The 21,359-nt window shown below is 41.7% G+C and overlaps 1 protein-coding gene across 6 annotated transcripts in view; it reads left to right on the forward strand.

Moving 5' to 3' along the window:
• The window catches only part of gab1 (GRB2-associated binding protein 1), a 67,945-nt gene extending 55,545 nt beyond the window's left edge, over positions 1 to 12,400 (forward strand). For 5 of the 6 annotated variants that reach the window (XM_084046359.1, XM_084046362.1, XM_084046360.1 and 2 more), the window contains 7 exons: positions 347 to 441; positions 864 to 1,167; positions 3,784 to 3,876; positions 6,432 to 6,525; positions 7,029 to 7,152; positions 9,652 to 9,780; positions 10,071 to 12,400. In XM_084046359.1, the coding sequence (XP_083902485.1) occupies positions 347 to 441; positions 864 to 1,167; positions 3,784 to 3,876; positions 6,432 to 6,525; positions 7,029 to 7,152; positions 9,652 to 9,780; positions 10,071 to 10,229 (998 nt within the window). In that variant the 3' untranslated portion in view covers positions 10,230 to 12,400. Of the gene's footprint in view, positions 1 to 346; positions 442 to 863; positions 1,168 to 3,783; positions 3,877 to 6,431; positions 6,526 to 7,028; positions 7,153 to 8,932; positions 9,009 to 9,651; positions 9,781 to 10,070 lie in introns of all 6 variants that reach the window. The other variant, XM_084046361.1, reaches the window with a different exon arrangement.
• The last annotated feature ends 8,959 nt before the right edge of the window (positions 12,401 to 21,359 follow it).

The raw sequence follows: 21,359 nt of genomic DNA on the forward strand, positions 1-21,359 counted from the left end.
GATATTATATTTGTTATTAGTGTTTATCCGTCCTCTGAAACAATCTGGTTTACAGTTAGTGAGAACTACTTCACTTGTCCCCTTTAGCTTGTATGATTTTATTTCTTTTCGTGTGTTAAGTACTTTGTAACTTTATTTTGTGTCCTTCAAGTGCTATAAATAACATTTATTATGTGTTATTAACTCAGATTCCACCAAACTGAAGATGATGGGATAATTGAAAAAAGAAAAATAATGAAATAATATCGTATTGATATTGTGAGTCAAATATCGCGAGCCGATATTGTGTATCGTATCGTAAAAGTTAGTGACTCCTGATTGCAAGCCATTCTCTGTGTCTTTTCAGATTTTGGATCCCAGGACTGCTACGACATCCCCAGGTCATTTCCCTCCGACAAAACCTCCTCGTTTGACTTCAACGAAAGTTTCAACAGCTATTTTGTAAGTGTTGTTTTAATAGGTGATTTTCTGGTTCAGTGGAGAGCCAAGCTTAGAAACTCAAAGAAGACGAGCATTGCGCCTCGAGGCTTAAAGTGGATTGACAGAGACTGACAGAAATGCTTACATCGGTTGCTGTGTGTGTGTGTGTGTGTGTGTGTGTGTGTGTGTGTGTGTGTGTGTGTGTGTGTGTGTGTGTGTGTGTGTGTGTGTGTGTGTGTGTGTGTGTGTGTGTGTGTGTGTGTGTGTGTGTGTGTGTGTGTGTGTGTGTGTGTGACCTGTTGCTGTGTTTGTGTGGGTGTGCGCTTTCATGCATGTGTGGGTTTGTGCATGCTTCCATGTACTATACAAGTGTCTATTTTCTGTGTTTGGTTGCATTGTTTGTGTGTGTGTGTTTAGTTTACCTATGTCTTCAACCTCCACAGAAAAACAAAGGCATGATGCCAGTGGGTAGCCAGTCCACTGAAGAGATGGATCAGAACTATGTGCCCATGAGCGCCAATTCCCCATCACACCACCACTCTGGCAACCTGCAGGACCCCATCCAGGAGCCCAACTATGTCCCCATGACCCCAGGCACGGTCGAGTTCTCCTCCCTGGGTAAACAGGTCCCTCCGCCTGCCCACATGGGCTTTCGCGCCAGCCCTAAGACCCCACCTCGGCGGCCTATGCTCATCAGCGAATGCCAGCCCCCGCCTGTCGACCGCAACCTCAAACCTGACCGCAAAGGTGAGTGGAATATTGATGTGTGTGTGCACAGCAAAATCCGAAGTGTTCATTTAACTTTGAGTGAGTAGAAATTGACCTTCATATTTTTTTCACTCAGAGTTAAATTAACACTTTGGATTTAGCTGTGTGTGTGTGTGTGTGTGTGTGTGTGCGGGGGGGGGGGGGGGGGGGTTTAATGTTTTTTCCATAGCTGTTGGGTGGTGTACTGCTCAGGGTCCCCACGGTCATGAAATTCCTGGAAATATTTTGAAATTAAAATAAAAAAAATCCAGTACTGGAAAAGGTTTGGAATTGATCAAAGGTCCTGGAATTTATCAAGGGTCCTGGAAAATATTTGGCTATGTATTGTTTTTGGCTATTGATTTTTTTTGATACAAAACATTTTCATAAACATGTATATCATTACACGAAATATGTAACATAAGTAGTTTTTCGCCGAACGGGCTGTGTAACACCCGATCCGCACTGCCAGCGATGCGACGTGATGTGACGCGAAGCGAGCGGGCGATGAAATCTCATTAAAATACATGTTTTTGAATGAGACCGTCCTGACCTACCGCGAGCGACAACGAACCGTGCAACGACGTCGTCCACCCCTCCTATTTTCGCTCGCAGGGTCACTATGCCCTAATTTTGCACGAAATGTTGAATGAAATTGTACTATTTTATATTCTACGCTTTATTTTTGCTACACTGCCTATCTTTGGGCATTGTACATAGGAGTAAGAGACACATTATTGCGCTGAATGATTGTTTTATAGGCCTGGAAATTGGGCTAAATATTCTGGAAAAGTTTTGGAAATTCATTGCTAAAAATGTGTGGGGACCCTGACTGCTATATGTTTACTGGTTTCCCCCTCCTTGCGTCTGTCATCTGACACTCAGCTGTGTTTCTGTGGAGTGCTGGCTCATGGTAAAAAAAAACTGTTTTTAGATTCCATTGTCTTTGCTCAGTTTCTCAAGCGTCATCATATGTTGGAATAGAGAAGAACTTTCTACAAGCCTTATGAGTTAAAAACGGATACAGTGAACACACCATCAGGTACTGCCAAGACACAAGGGTCCCATTACCATAACAGAGCCTCCGGTAACTGTGCCACTTCATATTATTTAAAAATTGTCGGGTAAATCTGGCCAGCTCGATGTTACCCTGCACCAGTTGTGTCCAGCATCCTGAAAATACTGCCGCTGCCTCCCTTTAGGCCTGTCCTTGACCGGTCCACACACTGCCTGTTTTACCTCCTGCTGAATTGGGTTCAATGCTTGCCACGTCATCTCCCATTCCAACACATTTAGCCCCCTTGTCAAAGGCACTTTTGTCTAAGGCTCGGGAGGCCCCGTGGTCTGTTTTGGAGGGGGACAGGAGGGGGTAGGGGCCGTGCCATGGAGCGCCTGAAGGCCAGAGTGGTCACCTCCGTCCCCATTGTCCCATCTGCCTGAATGGAGGCTTTGATGAGAGACCTAGCAGTGAGGAAGGAGAATTACAGTCTGTCCAGAGAGATGCCAGGAGTGAAAGAGAGAGGATGAGAGATTCAGACACAAATTCACAGGCAAACCTAATGCCATTTTTAGATTATGGCAGATCCTAAAGAGCAGGATCTCGGCTCACTTTAGCCCTGGTCATGTTCATGAATAAAAGAAGTGCACTTTAAAATAAGTGCACTGAAGTGTTACCAGGTTTAGGTTGTATCTTGGGGATCAATCCCTTTGTTTGGCTCCTATGGATTTTTTTGTACCATGAGCCATGCATCTTACTACCACACTGCTATCTGCCCATGCCATCTCCCATGTGCCTCTCTGCCTGTCTGTCTGTCTGTCTGTCTGTCTGTCTGTCTGCCTGTCTGCCTGTCTGTCAGTCTGCCTAACTGACTTGTTTGTGTCAACCAAATCTTGTCAATTGTACAGCATCTGTGACTTATGCTTGAGTTATACTTTGTTATGCATCATGTTGCGGCAGTCACACACTGAAAATATCGTATCTACAAGCTCACAACGCGTTGCACTGAGACATGTTTAGCTTGTAGATCTCTCTATTTGGTGTGTGACACCGGTGTGCAACTAAGCATAAATCCAAACACACTCTGCTCTGTAATGGCTTTGACACTGGGTCCCATTGCAACCATTGTATTATCTGGGTTTTTAGCTTGGGACGTGTGTGTTGAGTTTTAGTATTGATAGAACTACACAAAAATGATATTAAAGGTAAACCTATGTCCCCTGTCTAGGTAGAGTTAGTGTACTTTACATGTTGTGGATGTGATACTCTCATAAATGGCTTTGTCGATGTATTGTTATTGTTCACACAGCTCATTGTACATGCAGTGCTGATGTCAGGCTTTGTATGCAGGGAAGCCATGATGCATGGAGTGGGGTGCATGTCGGGGTGTTTTGAAGTCTGCTGTTGCCATGACAATAGAGTTGACAATCTTGCCTTGTAAAGGGCTGATTAGGGGGGAGGGCTGTGAGGGAGGGGGTGGTGCAGGTTTGTTGTTCAGCAATGTTCTCTCTCTCTCGCTTTGCATGGCAGCGTTCAATTGGGGTTAGAATAGGGATGAACTTTGTTGTAATGATTTTCTTTTCTTTTTGTAATGAGCCAAGTCTTCTTTCACCAATCAGGTCAGAGTCCTAAAATTATAAGAGCGAAAGGTGTCGGTTTAGAGCGAACGGACTCTCAGACCATAGGGGAATTCCCCAGGGGACGACGCAAGGGTAGGTACCCCGAACGACCTCCAAACTGGCATTGTGAACTTGAAACACAACTCTTCATTCTTCTGACTTTGTCCAATTCAACACGACCTTATGCATGCTGGAAATGATGCACTGTGGGAGAGCCCTCTTATCTAAAGTTCTCTTTAAAAGGAACTCAACACATCAAAAGAGAACACAACTTTATGCATGCTGGCCTGGAAGTGGTGCACTCACTGTACTGGGGGATATCCCTTTATGTTATATCTAAAATGAACTCGACACATCAAAACAACCAGAGGTCAATTCAAGTTGAGTTGAGTCTCTGAGGTTTAGATCTCGCCACTGGTACCCAGCTGGGTTGAAGATATGTTAAATTATCCCCAATTCCCCATCTCATCATTGAATCCCATAATTCTTTGGATGAGTGTAGACATCATACATTATACATCTTTCTAATCCAAGTGGTAAGTCCAGTTATTCAAAAGTCCATTAACTGTGGTTCCTGGTTTATGTTGGTTCATAATATACACTGTAGATGGTTGCCAAACATGAACATCAGCCGTACAGCACCTTGGAATAAAATTAACTTAACTTATATTTTGTATGGTCCCTCCCATGCTTTAACCATTTAAGCCCTATATTATTTGTCGTAGTAGATGAATTTTCCCAAAATAGAGACGCCACGATTAATGTGGTGCTGTCTATTTTTGCCACTTACAACACTAAACCTGTATTAATTGGAACCTACTGTAGAAGATCAGTAGGTTCAAAAAGATCATAATCAATGTTGTTTTAGACTCACACAAGGTGCTGTATGTTTGATTCTGGCCAGTATTTAAAGAATAGAAATAAATGGATTATGAACACGCACAGCAGTGTCACTCTCCAGTCTTCTGGGGTGCGACACTGGGGTCTTCTGGTAGATGACCGAATGTGTGTCAATCATACAATAGCAACTTCCCCTGTTCGATTCCCACTGGTGACGAGTGTTGCATGTTCTTCCCCATCTCTCTGTCCTCAGTCTCCTGACTCTATACTGTCCTTTCCAAAGCAAAAACTGAATATAATAATTATTCTCACCATCATGTAACTGCTCTCATGAAAACTAATAGCCAGAACATTTATTTATTAACATTTTCTGAACAAATTTCTCTAACCATACTGTGTTTGCGGGTTGTATTTTGCCTTTGCTCCAAAGCAAAAGCAGACCTTCACTACTAATGTGATGGAAGGCTTCCGGGCAGCAGGTGTCTCTCCAGGAGGAAATTGAACAATGATATCATCTAATGAAAGATGATACACACTGATGCATGCCTACACACGCGCGCGCACACACACACACACACACACACACACACACACACACACACACACACACACACACACACACACACACACTCACACTCACACTCACACTCACACACACCCTGTTAAAGCCTACCCTTTCTTCCTCACTCATCTCCTTTTGTCCACATTTTTGGTCACCCCGTAATTTGATTCACTTTATTAGAAATATGGAGTGTTCTATTCTTTGTGTTGTACTTTATTCTCACTGCATTGCGTATTGACCATGTCTTCCTTGTGCTTATTCATGAACTGTTAGCGAAAGTCTGGTTCTGCTCTAGGCATTTTTGTATGCAGCAGATAGTGTCTTTCTTTGCCAGACTGAAGCTTTGCTGTATGAACAGTTGAAGTGGGTTTCCAGATTGGAGTCGTTGGCCAAAATTGAATTGGGTTCAATACTATACAAAATGGCTGGATCACTGGTGCATAAATGTGTTAGCAATCTAATGTGCAAGGACACTTTGGTAGAGCTTTGGGTTGTGTAGTTAGCTACCTTTCCATGATGTATCTCCAATTGATTAGAAATTGATAAATGAAAATATGCTCCTCATTAACTTACATCGTACAGTGAAAAGGTTCTCAAAGTCACTCTTTTAGCCCATAAACAAACCTAACAAAGCTTATTCTGCCATTATAGAACATCCCAAAACGTCATACTGTTTGTAGTTTTTTGAATATTTGATTTAAAAAAAAACTACACACAGTATGACGTCTTGGGATGTTCAAAAAAAATGTCAACTTCATTTTGATTTTGCTATTTGTATTTGGAAGAAAACCCAGACTGGATCCACGGATCCGGATCTTCATATAGTAAAATCAAAAAGGAAGTTGACATTTTCATAAAAAAAACAGTAGTTTTGTGTTGTTCTGCTGTAATGTTTGCGTTCATTTACAGGCTAAAAGGGTAACTTTAAGAGCAGTTTCACCGTACAATGTAAAAGTCAGTGAGGAGCATATTTAGAATTCTCAATTTCTAATCAATGGGTTTCTCGCTCATCTTTGGAGTTACATCATGACAAGGTAACTACACAACCCAAACCTTTTGTTAAAGTTTTCTTGCACTTTAATTTACCGGTAAAATATTAATTCAAGAATTATAAAGAAAAACTCTTGATTATAGAGTAGAATCTCGGAACACAATTTTGTCTAATATTAGTCATAGTTATTGCATAATTATTTCTTGGATCTTTGCCGCATTGATTGACAGGTGTGTGTGTTTTCTTTTCCTACAGGAAAGCCTGCCCCTTTGGAGATCAAGCCACTGCCAGAGTGGGAGGAGCCTTGTGCGCCTGTGCGCTCGCCTGTCACACGCTCCTTCGCTCGGGAGTAAGTTTCCCAATCTCACACTGCATCAAAGAATTGTACATATGGCCTATAAGTTTAGGCAGTAGATCCAGCTTAATAAAAAGTAGTAGATACTAACCCTCCATGCATTACAGTAGTCACTTCATGACCTGTCAATGTCGCACTGTTCCTAGAAATATGTTCATTGCTCTTTCTCAGTAGCTCCAGCATAATGCATTATGATTTGTTGGCTTGTCAAGGATGAGGTTTGTTTCTGTGCTTTTTATAGCTGCAGGGACTCAACTGGCTGCAAAAGGGCAATAGCAGTGGCTGTCGTGGTGTGTTTTATTGTGTGATTGTAAGAGACTGTGTGTGTGTGTGTGTGTACTGTATGTGAGAATGTGTGCGTGTCTCTGTGTGTACATGCGAGCGTGTGTGTGTGTGTGTGTGTGTGTGTGTGTGTGTGTGTATTTGCATCCGTGTGCATGAACACGCACTGAAGTGCTGGGAGAAGTGGGTTTGTAAACCTTGTGAATGCTGCTCAGTCCCTCTAGGTTTCCCATGCCTCCAAGACCCCCATCAGTGCATAGCACGGCCTCCAGCACAGACTCCGAGGAATGTGATGAGAATTATGTAGCCATGCTCTCTAATATGTCAACAGACGAACCAGTATGTAACACCCAATGTTATTCATCTAATATAAGAAGTTGCATGATTACAATTTATTTTACTACATTTTCAAATCATTTTGTAGGCAGGGTAAAAAAAGAACCTTTTAGCTTTAATACAGCTGCAATACAAAGAAAAAACATAATTTGTGGATTTAAATGTTAATGATGTCGACTTTTTAAATTAAATCATATTGTTTAATAACTTGTCTTAGACAGACTAAAGGTTTCAAATGGTTTGGTTTCAAGCACAGACACTTTAAGGCATTTATCTAAGACCCCAGTATGTCAGTGTTTAGTTTGTCATCGTAAGTTGTATATCAAGTACAAGTCCCACGGTCACTTGCTCTCCTCTCCTAAGCCCGCCATTAATTTGGACAAATCAACGGTTGCCGCAGAGGGACTCCTCAACACTTATTGTCTTTCTTTGCTCTTTTACAGCCTCTTCATGTATCGCTGCTTTGCTTCCTACTTTTTCATTTTGCTTCTCCCCGCAGGTACCATATACTGTGGGAAATAAAACTTTATTTTTCTTCCATACATCAATACCCTCATTGTAGTTTTTAGGATCCCCTCTTTATTTGGTTATTTGTTACATAATTATAGTAGTCAGCTGGTGTCATTTTAGATTTTATTTCTAGTTATTCTCTGATAATTCTCTGATATTAATTAATTACCAGTATAATTAATATACCATAATTGGAACAAAAGTGCATTAGTTGGTTACAGGTGGGTACAGTCTACAAACAGGTGACTGAATGAGGGGCACTTTCTCTTACAGTCTGGGTACTTGATGTGACATTTTCTCTGTTTTGACAACCATAACAAACAGTTTCCTTTTTTCCTAAATCTGCCTTGATATTTTTCTGTTGACTTCCCCTTCCCATGATGTAATTTCCTTTGCTCTAGTCTTTCTTCTCTACCATGGCTTTGTCCATCTGTTCATTGTTTTCCAGATGACCCATTAAGATCTTTTCTTATTTCTACTGTGTTCTTGTTATCACTAGCTGCTTTGCTTCTCTCCTTTAACACATTGCCTGCCAGAGTTTTTTCAGATTTTTAGCTGTTGCCTGCCAGGGTTTTGCCATGTTTTTGGTACCTGTTCGCGTAGCCACAGATTTTTTTCCTCCAGTATGATTGATCCCCAGATGGTTTCTAATCACAGATGAGATTCAGGTGTGGTTTCACAAATGTCAACGAGGTCATTTTGACCTCGTTGACATGTTTGGTTGATGTTTCAATATAGCTCAAAAGCAGTAGTTTTAAACCAAAAAACAAAGTGAATTGTTTGTCCGTTTGAATTTTAACATTGAAGTGAATGGAGCAGCAAATCTTCGAACATTTTTAGCTCCTAATCTGTTCATAATTCGACAAGGGTTGAAATTATAAAAAAATGCAAAAAAAAAAAAAAAATTTTTTTTTTGAAAACAAATTTTTTTTTTTTCCTTTTTTCCAAAGACGTATATATACGTCATTGGCAGGCAACAGCTGATTTCTAAATGACGTATATATACGTCTTAGGCAGGCAATGTGTTAACCCCTCTCTCCTTCCCTACCGCTCCTTTCTTTATTCTCGCTATCACTCTTCTCACTTTCCTCTCCTGCTCTCTCCCTCCCCTTCTTTCTATCCACCGTTACCTGTAGTTTTTTTCTGCTGCTAATTCTCTGCTCATCTCCTTTTTCTTTTTCTCTCCTCTCCCCTTCTCTCCATCTGCCCCTGTATTTTCCTTCCCCTGGCTATGTCCATGTCACTGTGTGTGTGCGTGCGTGTGTGTGCGCAGAGAGGAGTCCTTCTACTGCACTGTCCCCATCACCCCTGTAAAGCGGGAGGTGGAGGAACTAGACCCCATAGAGGAGGTGAGACAGGTTGCCAGGTTTGACATGCATGGGCTGCCGTGCTGGAGCACTAAAGTGTTGATTGAACTCTGAAAGATAATGTATTCACCCCCCATCCCTACCCAGAAACTGTGACAATTACCAGTCCATGGAAAAAATAGAAAGAGAGAAACGAACGCTCTAAACTTCTTGCAAATACAAATATTTCTACCTGCTTTCATCTACCTGATTTCATCCGGACACCATGTCAGTGATAGTTTTCAGGGGAGTGCATTTGCCCTCCAGCCCAGAGCACAAAGGGTTGCTAGTTTCAGATCCACTATCAGTATCTCAGTGGCAAGAACGTGCATGGACTCTTGACTCTATAGTAGGGTGGGACTGATCTATCCTTAACTGCCCTCAGTGACTACATGCACTGATTGCAACAATGTTAGAAGTACATTAAGCCAAAACTGTTCTTCCAACTAGTATGTGTTGTAATTCTGTCTTCATTTTAGTTCTAATACTTACGCCCAATCGTAGTTTAGAATTAACAACCTCTTCTTCTGTAGTTGCTGTACTGTATGTTAATGTGTGTGTGCGGTGGGCCACTTTACTTAGACCCTTGCCTGCATTCCCCTCTTGCCAATTCAACGATTGAAGTCTTCTTTTCCTGGGTTTGTAGAACATTAAGCTGGGTCCGCCCATGACGGCGGATGGGGGTAGCAGCCCCATGGTAAAACCCAAGGGAGACAAACAGGTGGAGTACCTGGATTTGGACCTTGACCCTGGCAAATCTACCCCACCTAGAAAGGTAGGACACCACTTTAACACTGCATTCATAGAGGTTCCCTATTTGCTGACTGGAATATAGATGACAGCTGTCTCAAATGTAGAGAACAATGTAATACATATAGAAACCCTACAAGGACAATAAAAGTATCATCCATATTGCCTATTAGATTTTTTTTTATTAATAGTTCATAGTAGTATATTCTATGTACAAAATTATAACCAAGAATACTGTGCTAGTTCTGTGATACATGCTGCATCTTAAGAAATGTTAAAGGCCCACCTTTTGTTTGTGTTTTACCTCTAATGCAGATGAAGAGTAATGGAACTGGCATGGCGGCATCAGATGAACGTGTGGACTATGTAGTGGTGGATCAGCAGCGAACACAGGCCCTGAAGAGCACCAGAGAAGCGTGGAATGACGGACGCCAGTCCACAGAGACGGACACACTCACCAAGGGAGCCAAGTGACCCTTGACCCCGCTCACCCTGCCTGTGCTGCTGGGCTTTCAACACTAGAGGAGGCCCTAGTTTCTGGGCTCTGGGGCCAGCTACCAGACCTTTAGCTGCTAGAGGGGGCCAGTGGGCCTCCACTGAGCTGTCTTTCTTAGTTTACACTGCTATTCAGGCCAAGGACAGTACAGCGCCCCCACTGGTAGGAAGGGGGGCCATTTTGGAATAAGCTGTACCCAGTACGGAAGCCAAGAGGGAAGGATGGACCTGGATGAGCTTGGCTCCTGAGTTCGCATGGAGTAGACTTGGGAACTGCTATATCTGAACACTCACTGCCTCTGATGTTGGATTTATTTTTATTCTGAATTACACCTTTTGGGAGGACAATGGGAAGGCACAGATGACATTTCCTTGAATTACGATGCTGTTGGGATATCAGTTGGGGAGAGTGAGTGAAATCACTTGATATAGCATGATCAAAATACTTATCCCAACACTTACTGCCAAGGCTGTTTGGTGCAGCTGGTTATCAAGGGTGGTTTTGCTCCTCCGCTCCTTTCCTCTCCCCTGTTTGAGTGTTCGTAAGGTTTTCCACGGACACATAGTACCTGAGGTCAATTTTACGATTTCTTCACTGATAATGTCAGGATGGGTGGCTGGAGTTGCCCCTCCAGCCAGTCAGCAGCATGACTTCTCTCCTAGGCTACCAAATACAGCACATTTTTCACAGACGAATATTAGATATCCTTTCTTTCAATGAAAAAAGACAATGAAGTCACATTTATACAAGATGCCGCAAAGTGCAAAGTTGCTTTGGATTCACTCGAAGCTTCATGAAAAGAAAAAAAGAAATCTCTTTTTTTCCAGCTACTTTTTAAGTGGAAGTGCTTTAATCTTTGTCAAGAGGAAAAGCAAAGACTGTGTACAAAAGTGTTATGTATATAAACAGAAAAAAGTGTCTTTTATTTGTACGGAATATCAAGAGCGTTTTGACTCGAAGGCGTGTGGATTCTGCGGGGTGGAATCCAGTGGCCATCTTGTAGGTGGTGTCATGACTGGTGATAATTAAAACCGAACATGTAACTGTGAGTAAGAAAAAGAAAGTCACTGGCTTTCAATAAGTTATGCAAAGGTATCAAACTTAAGCCTAATTTTTACTTAGTTGCACAATGGTCTCACTCACCATAACTTATTTTCAAGCTAATGAGTGAAAATCTGTCAGTTTGGAGAGCAACAAGTTGTGCAATGAAGTATAAATAAGGCTTTGGGCTAGAGAGCGAGAGAGATTGAACAAAAAAATAAATAAAATCAGGTACTCTTATGAAATGCATACTAATTCATCTATCTCATTTCTAATTTATTTTTCTAGTTATTTCATCAAGTGGGTAATCGACCAAACTAGCTCAGTGTTCTCAATCTAGCTACAAATGAGTTTTAAACCGACAGCCAACGGTCAATTAGTTTCAGAAGTTAATTGATAAGTCTTCACTACATCTCTCTCCTCTTCTGTTTAATTTATTTCAAATGGAGTGACGAACCTTGGGTAGCCTAAATCATGGCTGCCTTATCTAGTCAACTTGATTCATGTTTTTGTAGATAGTAAAGAGGTTAGGTTATTGAATAGATCTTTTGCTTTACTAACTTTTCAACTTTCACTCATGAAGGCTTGATATACTTTGTTGTGGGCGCCGCACAGTGTCACGCACCGAAAATAGCACATCTACAAGCTACGTTTCATTGTGAACTTGAAACATCAGCTATTTTCAGTGCCGGACATCGGCATGCAACTAAGTATAAAATCCGCCGAAATTAATACTGCATCACCGGATCCTTTCGACAAGGGTCACTCAAAAATGTTGTATTTTCAACTGCGAAAAAGTAGGATATACGTTATTTTTGTTGATCAACAAAGTAAAGATTTGCCTTACTGTAAGTCCCAAGCATGTGCTACCATAAGAGATAAAGTCTTTGCTGTATATATTTTTGCCATCCACTATTCCAGCATGTATCATTTGAACTGAAAACTGTGCCTATTATGCCATCTTCATACTACTTTGTTCTTTCTCCAGTTGCAGTTGTGTTGTTATGAACTGCAAATGAAGCTGATGATGCTTTATCTTTTTTAGTGAATCTAGAGAAAAATGTCCATTTTAAAAGTGAACTAAATAAAATGCAACCTTTTAATGCTTGTCTTCTTTAATCTTTTTACTGGCTATGTCTGCCAGTCTACCATATCTCAGACACTACTGGTTGGATGGCCATGGAAGTCGCTGTGCACTTTAATGATTGATCCCAATGAGACCCCTTAACAGACGACGTCACATTGATAAGAACCAGTATGCTGCAACCAGTATGGCGCAATGAAACCCATTCTGTCAGGTCTCGCTAGGACGCGCCTCACTAGCCAACACACAAGAGGGGGTTGGGGTGCTCTGAAACCAGCGCACCCCGAAACAACAGGTTGGGAATTGATTGCGTGAAACAATCACCTGTGCGTCCAGTCTCAATGTTAGTAAACAAATAATTCGTCTATCCACCTGTTTCTTGGCTGTGTGTTTTCCACTTCCTGTCGGATTTAATTGGATATCATTAGTCATCTGACCGGTTTCATTGGATTTCATTGGATCAAAAGACAGGAAGTGGAACACAGTGAAAAGCCTAGGAAACAGGTGGATACTCATTCTGGTGACCCAATGGCCTTTCCTCTAGCGCCACCATGAGGCAAAAGGTTGTCCACTTGCATATGCATGATGGACCCAGGATGAACCCAACTGACTCTGGCGTTCTCATGGCTAACGCTAACCAGTAGCTACCATTTGGCAAAAAGTTAGGCTAGAAACTATGTCCCTTTTAAATCCTCCAAACACACGGATTATCGCACTTTTTTTGTGTGCTGTCTACAAAGCAGAGCAGTTTAGCGCCCTTTTCTATTGATGTTGGGGAAACCAGATTATCACCCTTCATTCACTTTCCCTAATAGTTATGTTGTTTTTGTAAGAGACACTTTTACGTAATTATTGTTAACACGGCTAACTAAAGTAGGCTACATCACACTTTCAACAAGATGAAGAGAAACCCAAGGGATAGCACCAGGCTAGCTTCATGTGGATGACCAGTTTGACCAACCAGCTGCACTCATTTGTTGGACACGTGCACCACAAAGCTGACTGAACGCACCTACAGCAAACGCGAGCCACACTGTGAGTAGCCTGATATGTCACCATCAAAGCTGTATGTTTGCTTTAATATTAAACACTGTACATACTTTTCTTTGAATTAGGCAGTCGTAGGCTTACGTCGCTGCGTGAGATGCTGGCGTTTACATATAAGCGTGAATTTGTAACATTAAGTTTCAGCAAAGCCTAGCTAGCCACTCTGCTAATTGTAACAGACCTGCATGTTTGGTTTGTCTAGCTCAGGGGTCTTCAACAGGGGGTCCGGGACCCCTAGGGGGTCCTCAGAGTTACTACAGGGGGTCCGCCAAATCCTTGTGTGATAGGATTTTTTACATTAACCACTTCAACCCATAGCATCCCTTTTCTTAGGAGAACTTTAGCCAAAAACAGCCGATCTACAAGCTCACAACGCCTGGCGCTGCAAGGCGTTGTGAGCTTGTAGATCGGCTGTTTTTGGCGAAGAGTTTTAGGTGTGTAGAGGGAAAAAAGCAGCAAAAGTTTATCCGAAACTCAATTTTATACAATATAGAGGGGGTCCCTGCTTCATCTCTCTCTCAGCTAGGGGGTCCTTGGCCTGAAAACGTTGAAGACTCCTGGTCTAGCTTTGTGTTGCCTTCTTTACTTCAGTCCTGTCCTATTTTGTCTCCCAACGTTGATATACGTTTTAACCCCTGCGCCGCAGGCAGCCAATGTTATTTTTTTGTTTTGTTTGTAAGTTGAACATTTTTATAATATTGGGAAAGGTGGCGGCCAGGCATGTAGGATATACAGGTTTTCCAATCATGACTTGGGTTTTAATTTTGATCTTCATGAAATTACCAACGCCACTCCACTTCCTCTTTTGGTGTCCGCTTAATTTAGGCGCCATCAATAAACCTGACAAGTAGCCATTCTCATTATCGTCGTAGCCTACCCTTATTTTTTTTTTAAATAAATAAATGATTAGGCACAGCAGTCACATTTTTAACTTTTCACCTGTCTGGAAAGTGCGTGGATTAGGCCATTGGTTCTCAAAGTGGGGTCCGGGGACCCCCAGGGGTACTTGAGGGTGTTCCAGCAAAATGTGTAAATATAGCATCAGAATAATTATGACCTTTTATACTTTGGCTATTCAAAAATAGCAGATATACAAGCTCATAGCGGGCACCGAGTGCCGCGCCATGAGCTTGTAGATCTGCTATTTTTGAAAAATGTTGAAAATTTGTGCAAATCTTTGAATTTATATTTTTTAAGCGAACATTTGTAACTCAAATCTTTGCTTCTGGGGGTCCCTGTAACAAAATGTTTTTGGATGGGGGTCCGCGGCCAAATACATATAATTTTGGGGGTCCTTGACATGAAAAAGTTTGAGAACCACTGGATTAGGCTATGCTTCAACAACCTTCCTAGCTAGACTAGGGTAGACCACTCTTTCTCAACACCAGGGGTCCAAATGAATGGACCCTCTCGCGTCCATTTGGTTCCATATTTGTGCACTGCAGAGCTGTCAGGGGGGTGAAATTAAAGAGCTTAACGGAAAGTAATCAAATACATGTAGGCCTACAGTAGGCCGCCTACTCAAATATTGTACTATTGTCCATTTTGGAGGTAATTGTACTTTACTTGCAATTTCCAATACTTTTACTTCTACTCCACTACATCTCAGAGGCAAATATTGTACTTTTTACTCCACTACAATTATTTGAAAACTTTTGTTACTTTGTAGATTGTGATTATTATTATTATTATTACAAAACATACACACATACAAACATTCAGCCCTACACATTTCGGCCATATGAAAATAGCCGATCTACAAGCTCACAATTGTGAGCTTGCAGATCTGCTATTTTTGAAAGATTTTTATACATTTGAAAACTTGAAATGGGACATGCTGCATAATGAGTACTTTTACTGTTGGTACTTAAAGTACACTTTGATGGCAATACTTTTGTAGTTTTACCCAATTACATTGTGACTGGACTTTTACTTGTAACCGAGTATTTTTTATATTACACTATTGATACTTTTACTTAAGTAAAAAATGGGAGTACTTTTTCCACCACTGTTAATCACTGGTCTCTATGCCGGGGGTAGAGTAGAGCCTAAACACAAAACGATGATGAAGTCGTTTAGCACAGACATGAACACTAGGGTTTTACCATTTAACCGCTAGGTGGAGCCCTTGTTTGAGAAACCAGCGAGCTATCAAACATCAGCCAACCATTCGTCTACCGCCAGTCCAGCATAGGGTACTTTTAGCATAAAAGTTATTATATAATTGTGTTAAATTTATAGGAGCATGTGCTAGTTTTAGTTAAATTAATAAAGATTCCCTTCGCTCCAGTGCAGTCTCTCTCCCGGATGATTTGCCTGCTGTACAGATGCCCAATGCTGTTATCACAGATGGGGGACTGATGAGGGGAACCTCTGCTATATATTTTAATGTCATTGAGGCCACACAAGAAAAACGATAATGACAGATTATTTTATTACCTGCATTACGCATATCATGCAAACATTAATCTGTCCCACTCTCCTCCCCAAAAATGCATATTAATGCAGAAGAGCAGTGTTTTTCAACTCTTTTCATATCAAGGTCCATTATTTATTCGTTTTTTGAGCCACAGACCACCATTTGAGCCACGAACCACCATTATAAAAAATAACAATTCTTCTACATTCTCTAATTGTGTAGACTTCTTGTAAATTAAGTAATGCGGATGTTTAACAATAATTTAACTCTTGAGAGCGTAAAATGAAACCAAATGGACCCGTGAGGGTTCATTTGGTTTCATTTTACGCTCAAGAGTTGAAGATCTAATAAGGGTCCAACTCCATCATTTAGCTGCGGACCACCTGGAACCCCCTCAAGGACCACTGGTGGTCCCCGGACCACTGGTTGAGAACCACTGCAGAAGATGATCTCTGTGTGTTTAACTGACTGTATGCAGTGCATGTCTGTTCTGAGACTGTGTGCAGTGCATGTATCCTACAGCACGTGTCAGCTGTGGTGTTGCAATGTCAATCTCATCTTAAGATTCAGGTAAAGATACATTTTGTTATTCATTTGGTCTAGTGCAGGGGTCTTCAACGTATGTCAGGCCAAGGACCCCTTAAGTCAGAGAGAGATGAAGCAGGGACCCTCACTACATATTGTATAATATACAACATAGATTTTGTATAGCTTCATAGACTTGTTTGGATTCATGTTTACGTGTATTTTCAGACCCTGAATACTTAGAACACTTGTAGGCTACTCAGGGGCGCAGTCATGGGTGGGCCTGGGTGGGCCGTGGCCCACCCACATAGAAAGCTGGCCCACCCAATCGATTTTGCAAAAAAAAAAAAAATTATTTATTTTTTTATATATTTTTTTATAAAAAATCGGTAAAATCAGGCAAAAATAAGAATTAAATAACATAACCCTAACCCTAAAACCAAAATAAAGTAAAAACGCCCAAAAACGCCCAATAACCACACATTTTCGTGCACGGGTCGGGGGTGCATGCTTCCCCGACCCGTGCCCAGCCTATACTAGCGTTCTGGCTGCGCCACTGAGGCTACTTGATCTGCTCTTTTTTTCCCCCTACACCAAAATAGCCGATCTACAAGCTTGTAGATCTGCTGTTTTCGGCTATGGTTCAAGTGGTTAATGTAAAAAAAAAGTTCCTATCACACAAACATTTGGTGGCCCCCCTGTAGTAACTCTGAGGACCCCCTAGAGGTCCCGGACCCCCTGTTGAAGTGCATTGATACAGATGGTAGGCTAAGACATGCAAGTGAACTGACACATTTTGGCTACATACAGCAGCATAAAAATTGGCCTGTCAAATGCATTACATAGCCTATTGAGCTCTTTATTAAATAAATGTTGCACTATCCTTTCACTGCGATTAGAATATTGCACACTCCCAATTACAATTACACATCTAGCAACCACCATTTTCTGTCTAGTGTTCCAATCTACTATAGTTGAGCAATATGGATTGAGGGAACAAATCTTGTATCAGAGGTGGAGCCAAATAGTTGTTTAATATTCAGTTATTCATGTTATCAGTTTAAAACAGATGGACACCAGCACCTAGGTCCATGCAACATTTGTACCACATTATTTCACCAATGAGATACAGGAAAGAGGTGAACTTACTGTACCTGTACGACTCGCAGATTCAAGCGTAAACGTATGATGTGATGGTTATTGACGTGTCTATTGGTACAGACATGAGCAGCTGAGTCATTTGGTTACACCTACAGTAGTTCTCATGGATTTATGCATTTGATAAGGGTCTCCTAGTGTGTTCAGTTGAGAACAGTGGGTTGTGCACATCCAGTTCGTCGTTGGTGCTGGACACAGAGTGACAGTTCAAAAGAATAAAAGTCTGCCAACAGCATTGCTCCTAAAAGAATAAAAGTAAGTGTTTACTTTAAAACACCTAAGAGTAAACACTTCAGGAGCAACGCTGTTGTGGAGGCTTTTATTCTTTTGAACTCTCCTAGTGTATTCCTCATACACAATCCAGCAATATGAATTTAACTGCCTGCCTGGTATCAGTGCCCATCAAAACTCATAAATGCCCACTACTCCGCTGTCACAAGATTTACTCCAGGCCACACATGTCTGTTTTATGTTGCGCTGATTTAGGCTTATTGAAGTAAATCTCACCTATATCAGGTTTGGGTCATGACTGACAGTTTGATTCATTGCGCCAGCAGTTGGTACCATATTGCAAGATGTTGCCTTGCATTCCCTATTGATTCTGTGTTACTTTGCCAAATGTGCGTTACAGGTTGACGATTGAACATGTTTGAGGTGCTTTGGCTAATTAGTCTTGTTAAATGACCTTGTGTCCTGCCATGTGACCGGATGGGTTAGCATGAACTCTTTCATTTCAATTAGTAGATTGCTGTTGGTGTCATCATCTAGGGCAGGCCTTGCCAGGGGATCATGCCATCCTGCCCATACTGATGCACATAAAACTGAGATATTATTGGAGAGTGAGACCATGTTGTACTGCAAATACAGAGTATTAACTGTGGGGGTTGTGATGAAGCTTGAGAAAATGTTCTTCATGGATTGTTTGGTATCTGTTTTTAATGTTACAATGTTTGTTGATATCCAAGGCTTTGTGCTTTTGAATTGTAACAAAGAAATCTGTGAACCCACAGATGTTGGAGACTCCCAGTGAGTTGATCATGTCAGCCATTTGGGGTTAGTGGATATTATAGTGTTCCTTGTTGAACATATCCAGACCATTTGCCAATTTGAGAAATAATCATTTTAACACTTCTTACTATGCCGAGATGAAAGCATCCAATTTGCATTTGACATCTCTCGCCTGTCCATTCTCCTGCAGTTGAGGGTTCTGTGATAACAATGAAAACATGGGACATTAAAACAGATCTCCAGCCTGCCTGATGTTTGTTCTGTGTGTGTGTGTGTGTGTGTGTGTGTGTGTGTGTGTGTGTGTCTTTCTGCTGTGAGTCGGTTGAGCTCAGGGAGGCTCTATGCAGTATCTTTGGCAGTTCTGTGAGTAATGGAGCAGAGAGACGGTCCCTGGCTCCCAAACAGGGCCAACAGAATAATTATACGCCGGGCAGAGAGGCGGGGTTCTTGGGGCGAGCAGGCAGCTCGTGAGCCTTCGAGAGGGGCCTGGCTAGTGTGTCCTCTTGGACCCGTGCCGAGGCAGTCAATAAGCAGGCCTGGGAGCCTGGGATTCGCCTCGGACCCTGTGCCCTGCCTGCCAACCCTCTGCGGTCTGACTGTTTGTGTGTGTGACTGCCGTTAGTGCTGGACTGCTGTGTGTGTGTGTGTGTGTGTGTGCGCGCGCGCGTTTTGGGCTTGGGCATAGGTGTGTGTGCTTACTTTTGGTTTATTTGTATGCTAACCGGTTGGCTAATTTGCATTTTGTTTACCAGAGGCTTAAATGTTTGATCCTAGCCTTTTCTCTGCCAGCATCTGTCTAGCTGTAGATCAGTCATCTACATTCCAACCTACAGTACCTGAAAAATACATGAGTCCTCAACCTCATTGTATATCAGATGACATGTATGTCATTATGCAATTGACATGCAAGACATGCAAGTTTGCATCAGAGAAAATAATAATTTCAGGAGAGACTACGCAAATAAAATATACTGGAGCACTCGACTGGTCTGCACATGTTTTATTGTTTTGCGGGGGTGTCTCACCAGCCATCAACATACTGTACCTTATTAAAACCACTCCAACCCCTCTTTACTTGAAACTTGACTTGAGTTGGCTCTGTACTTGGTACGCTCTACACCAAATATGTGTTTGGGTTTCAATCTTACTCACTTTGATTCTACAGTAAGCAAGGAGGAGAATGGATCGAACTGGGAACCTTCAGGGTGCCAGATGGATGCTCTACCTCCTGAGCCACTGCCGCCCCAAAATAATTGTGACAAGTTTAAATGAAAATCTGCTATTCTTGCAAGAAGGACCATTTTACCCCATGTCCTATGACTCTAAAGCTGTCCACAGACCGGACCGATTTGGGGCCGATTCGGCAGTCGGGAAGCGTCGTATATAGTCTGCCAGTCGGTTAGGGGTCCGTCGGGACCTTTTCGGCCGACCCAGGGCCGACCGGACATGTCCAGTCGGGCCAGCCGACTGGCCGACTGGAGTAGCCATGTGGCAGAGAAGTAGTGTCAACAACATGCAGCAAGTGCTATCTATCAGTGTTGCCAGATTATGTGAGAGAAACAAGCGACCATGTCTATGAAAACCTACATTCACTGTTTCTCATTGTCGCTCCCAGAAAGAGAGATTGATTGATTTGACCTACTTTTGCGCTGTGGTGATGTAATTAATTGGGAGCAGGTGTGTAAGATTCCAATAGTATAAACATTTTAATTGGCTTTCATATACTCTTAATATTTTTTTTTCAAATTAGATTTGGCCTTATATATCGAAATGTGCTCAGTTTTGGCTATTTTCTGGGTGCTAATTTCAATAAATTAATTAATGTATTTATTTGATTATTTAAGTGAATTGCTTTCACCTGCTGCTGCTGTGCGGAGTGTGCGCTACAGGGCATATCTCCGCCAAGCCAGGGTGACCTACCCAGGCTCATGAAATTCATATGCAGGCATAGTAGCCAATTAGAATGAAATCTGCAAAAACGGACTCATATACTGATACAGAACCATATATTGGCTATATATTATGGCTGTCGGGTGGAAATCTTTTATGTTCCTTTTTTATTATTATTTAAAAACAATTTAAAATCGTGAAAATAGCCAATCTACAAGCTGTAATTATTAATAATTAAGAAATACTATATTTTAAAGAGTTAAAAATCAACTAAAGTCATTATTAGTGCAAGTTCAAAAATAGCAGATCTACACGCTCAGAACGCGTGCATCGCAACACGTTGTGAGCTTGTAGATCTGCTATTTTCAAATAGCTTATAGGTATAAAATAGGGCTAAAGTGGTTAATGTATGTTTTATAATGATTTATATCTGCAAATTAACGAGTGACTAAACATTTCAAATAATTGTTGTGGAGTAAAAGTATAGACAATTGGAAATTCTCCAGTAAAGTAAAAGTACCTCAAAATTGTACTGAAGTACAGTACTTGAGTAAATGTACTTGTTACTTTACACCACTGCACGTCAGTGAAGAAAAAAAGAAAAAACGCTGGGAACATCCATTTACAAGTGACTTTGCAGGGAAACAAGCCCAAAGTTGCTTATAATAAGCAGACCTGGCTGCCCTATACCCTAGGCTGAAAGCAATCTCTCAAGAACAGCAGAGGGGGCGCTGTTTTTCCTTTTTATTTGTAAATGGGTTCCCACATTGGGCTGGGCATTAGCATTTCAATGGCAAGTCGGCTGACAGACTAAATGCCAACTTTTGCCAACCGAATACCAGTCTGTTGCAGTCTGAAGTAGTCTGAAATAGTCTGAACGCGTCTGTTTGGTGTGGATCCACCTTAGAACATCTCTCTGATCATCATCAGCGACCT

This window comes from Gymnoscopelus microlampas (assembly GCF_963454915.1).
Source record: "Gymnoscopelus microlampas genome assembly, chromosome: 2".
Lineage (NCBI taxonomy): Eukaryota > Metazoa > Chordata > Actinopteri > Myctophiformes > Myctophidae > Gymnoscopelus > Gymnoscopelus microlampas.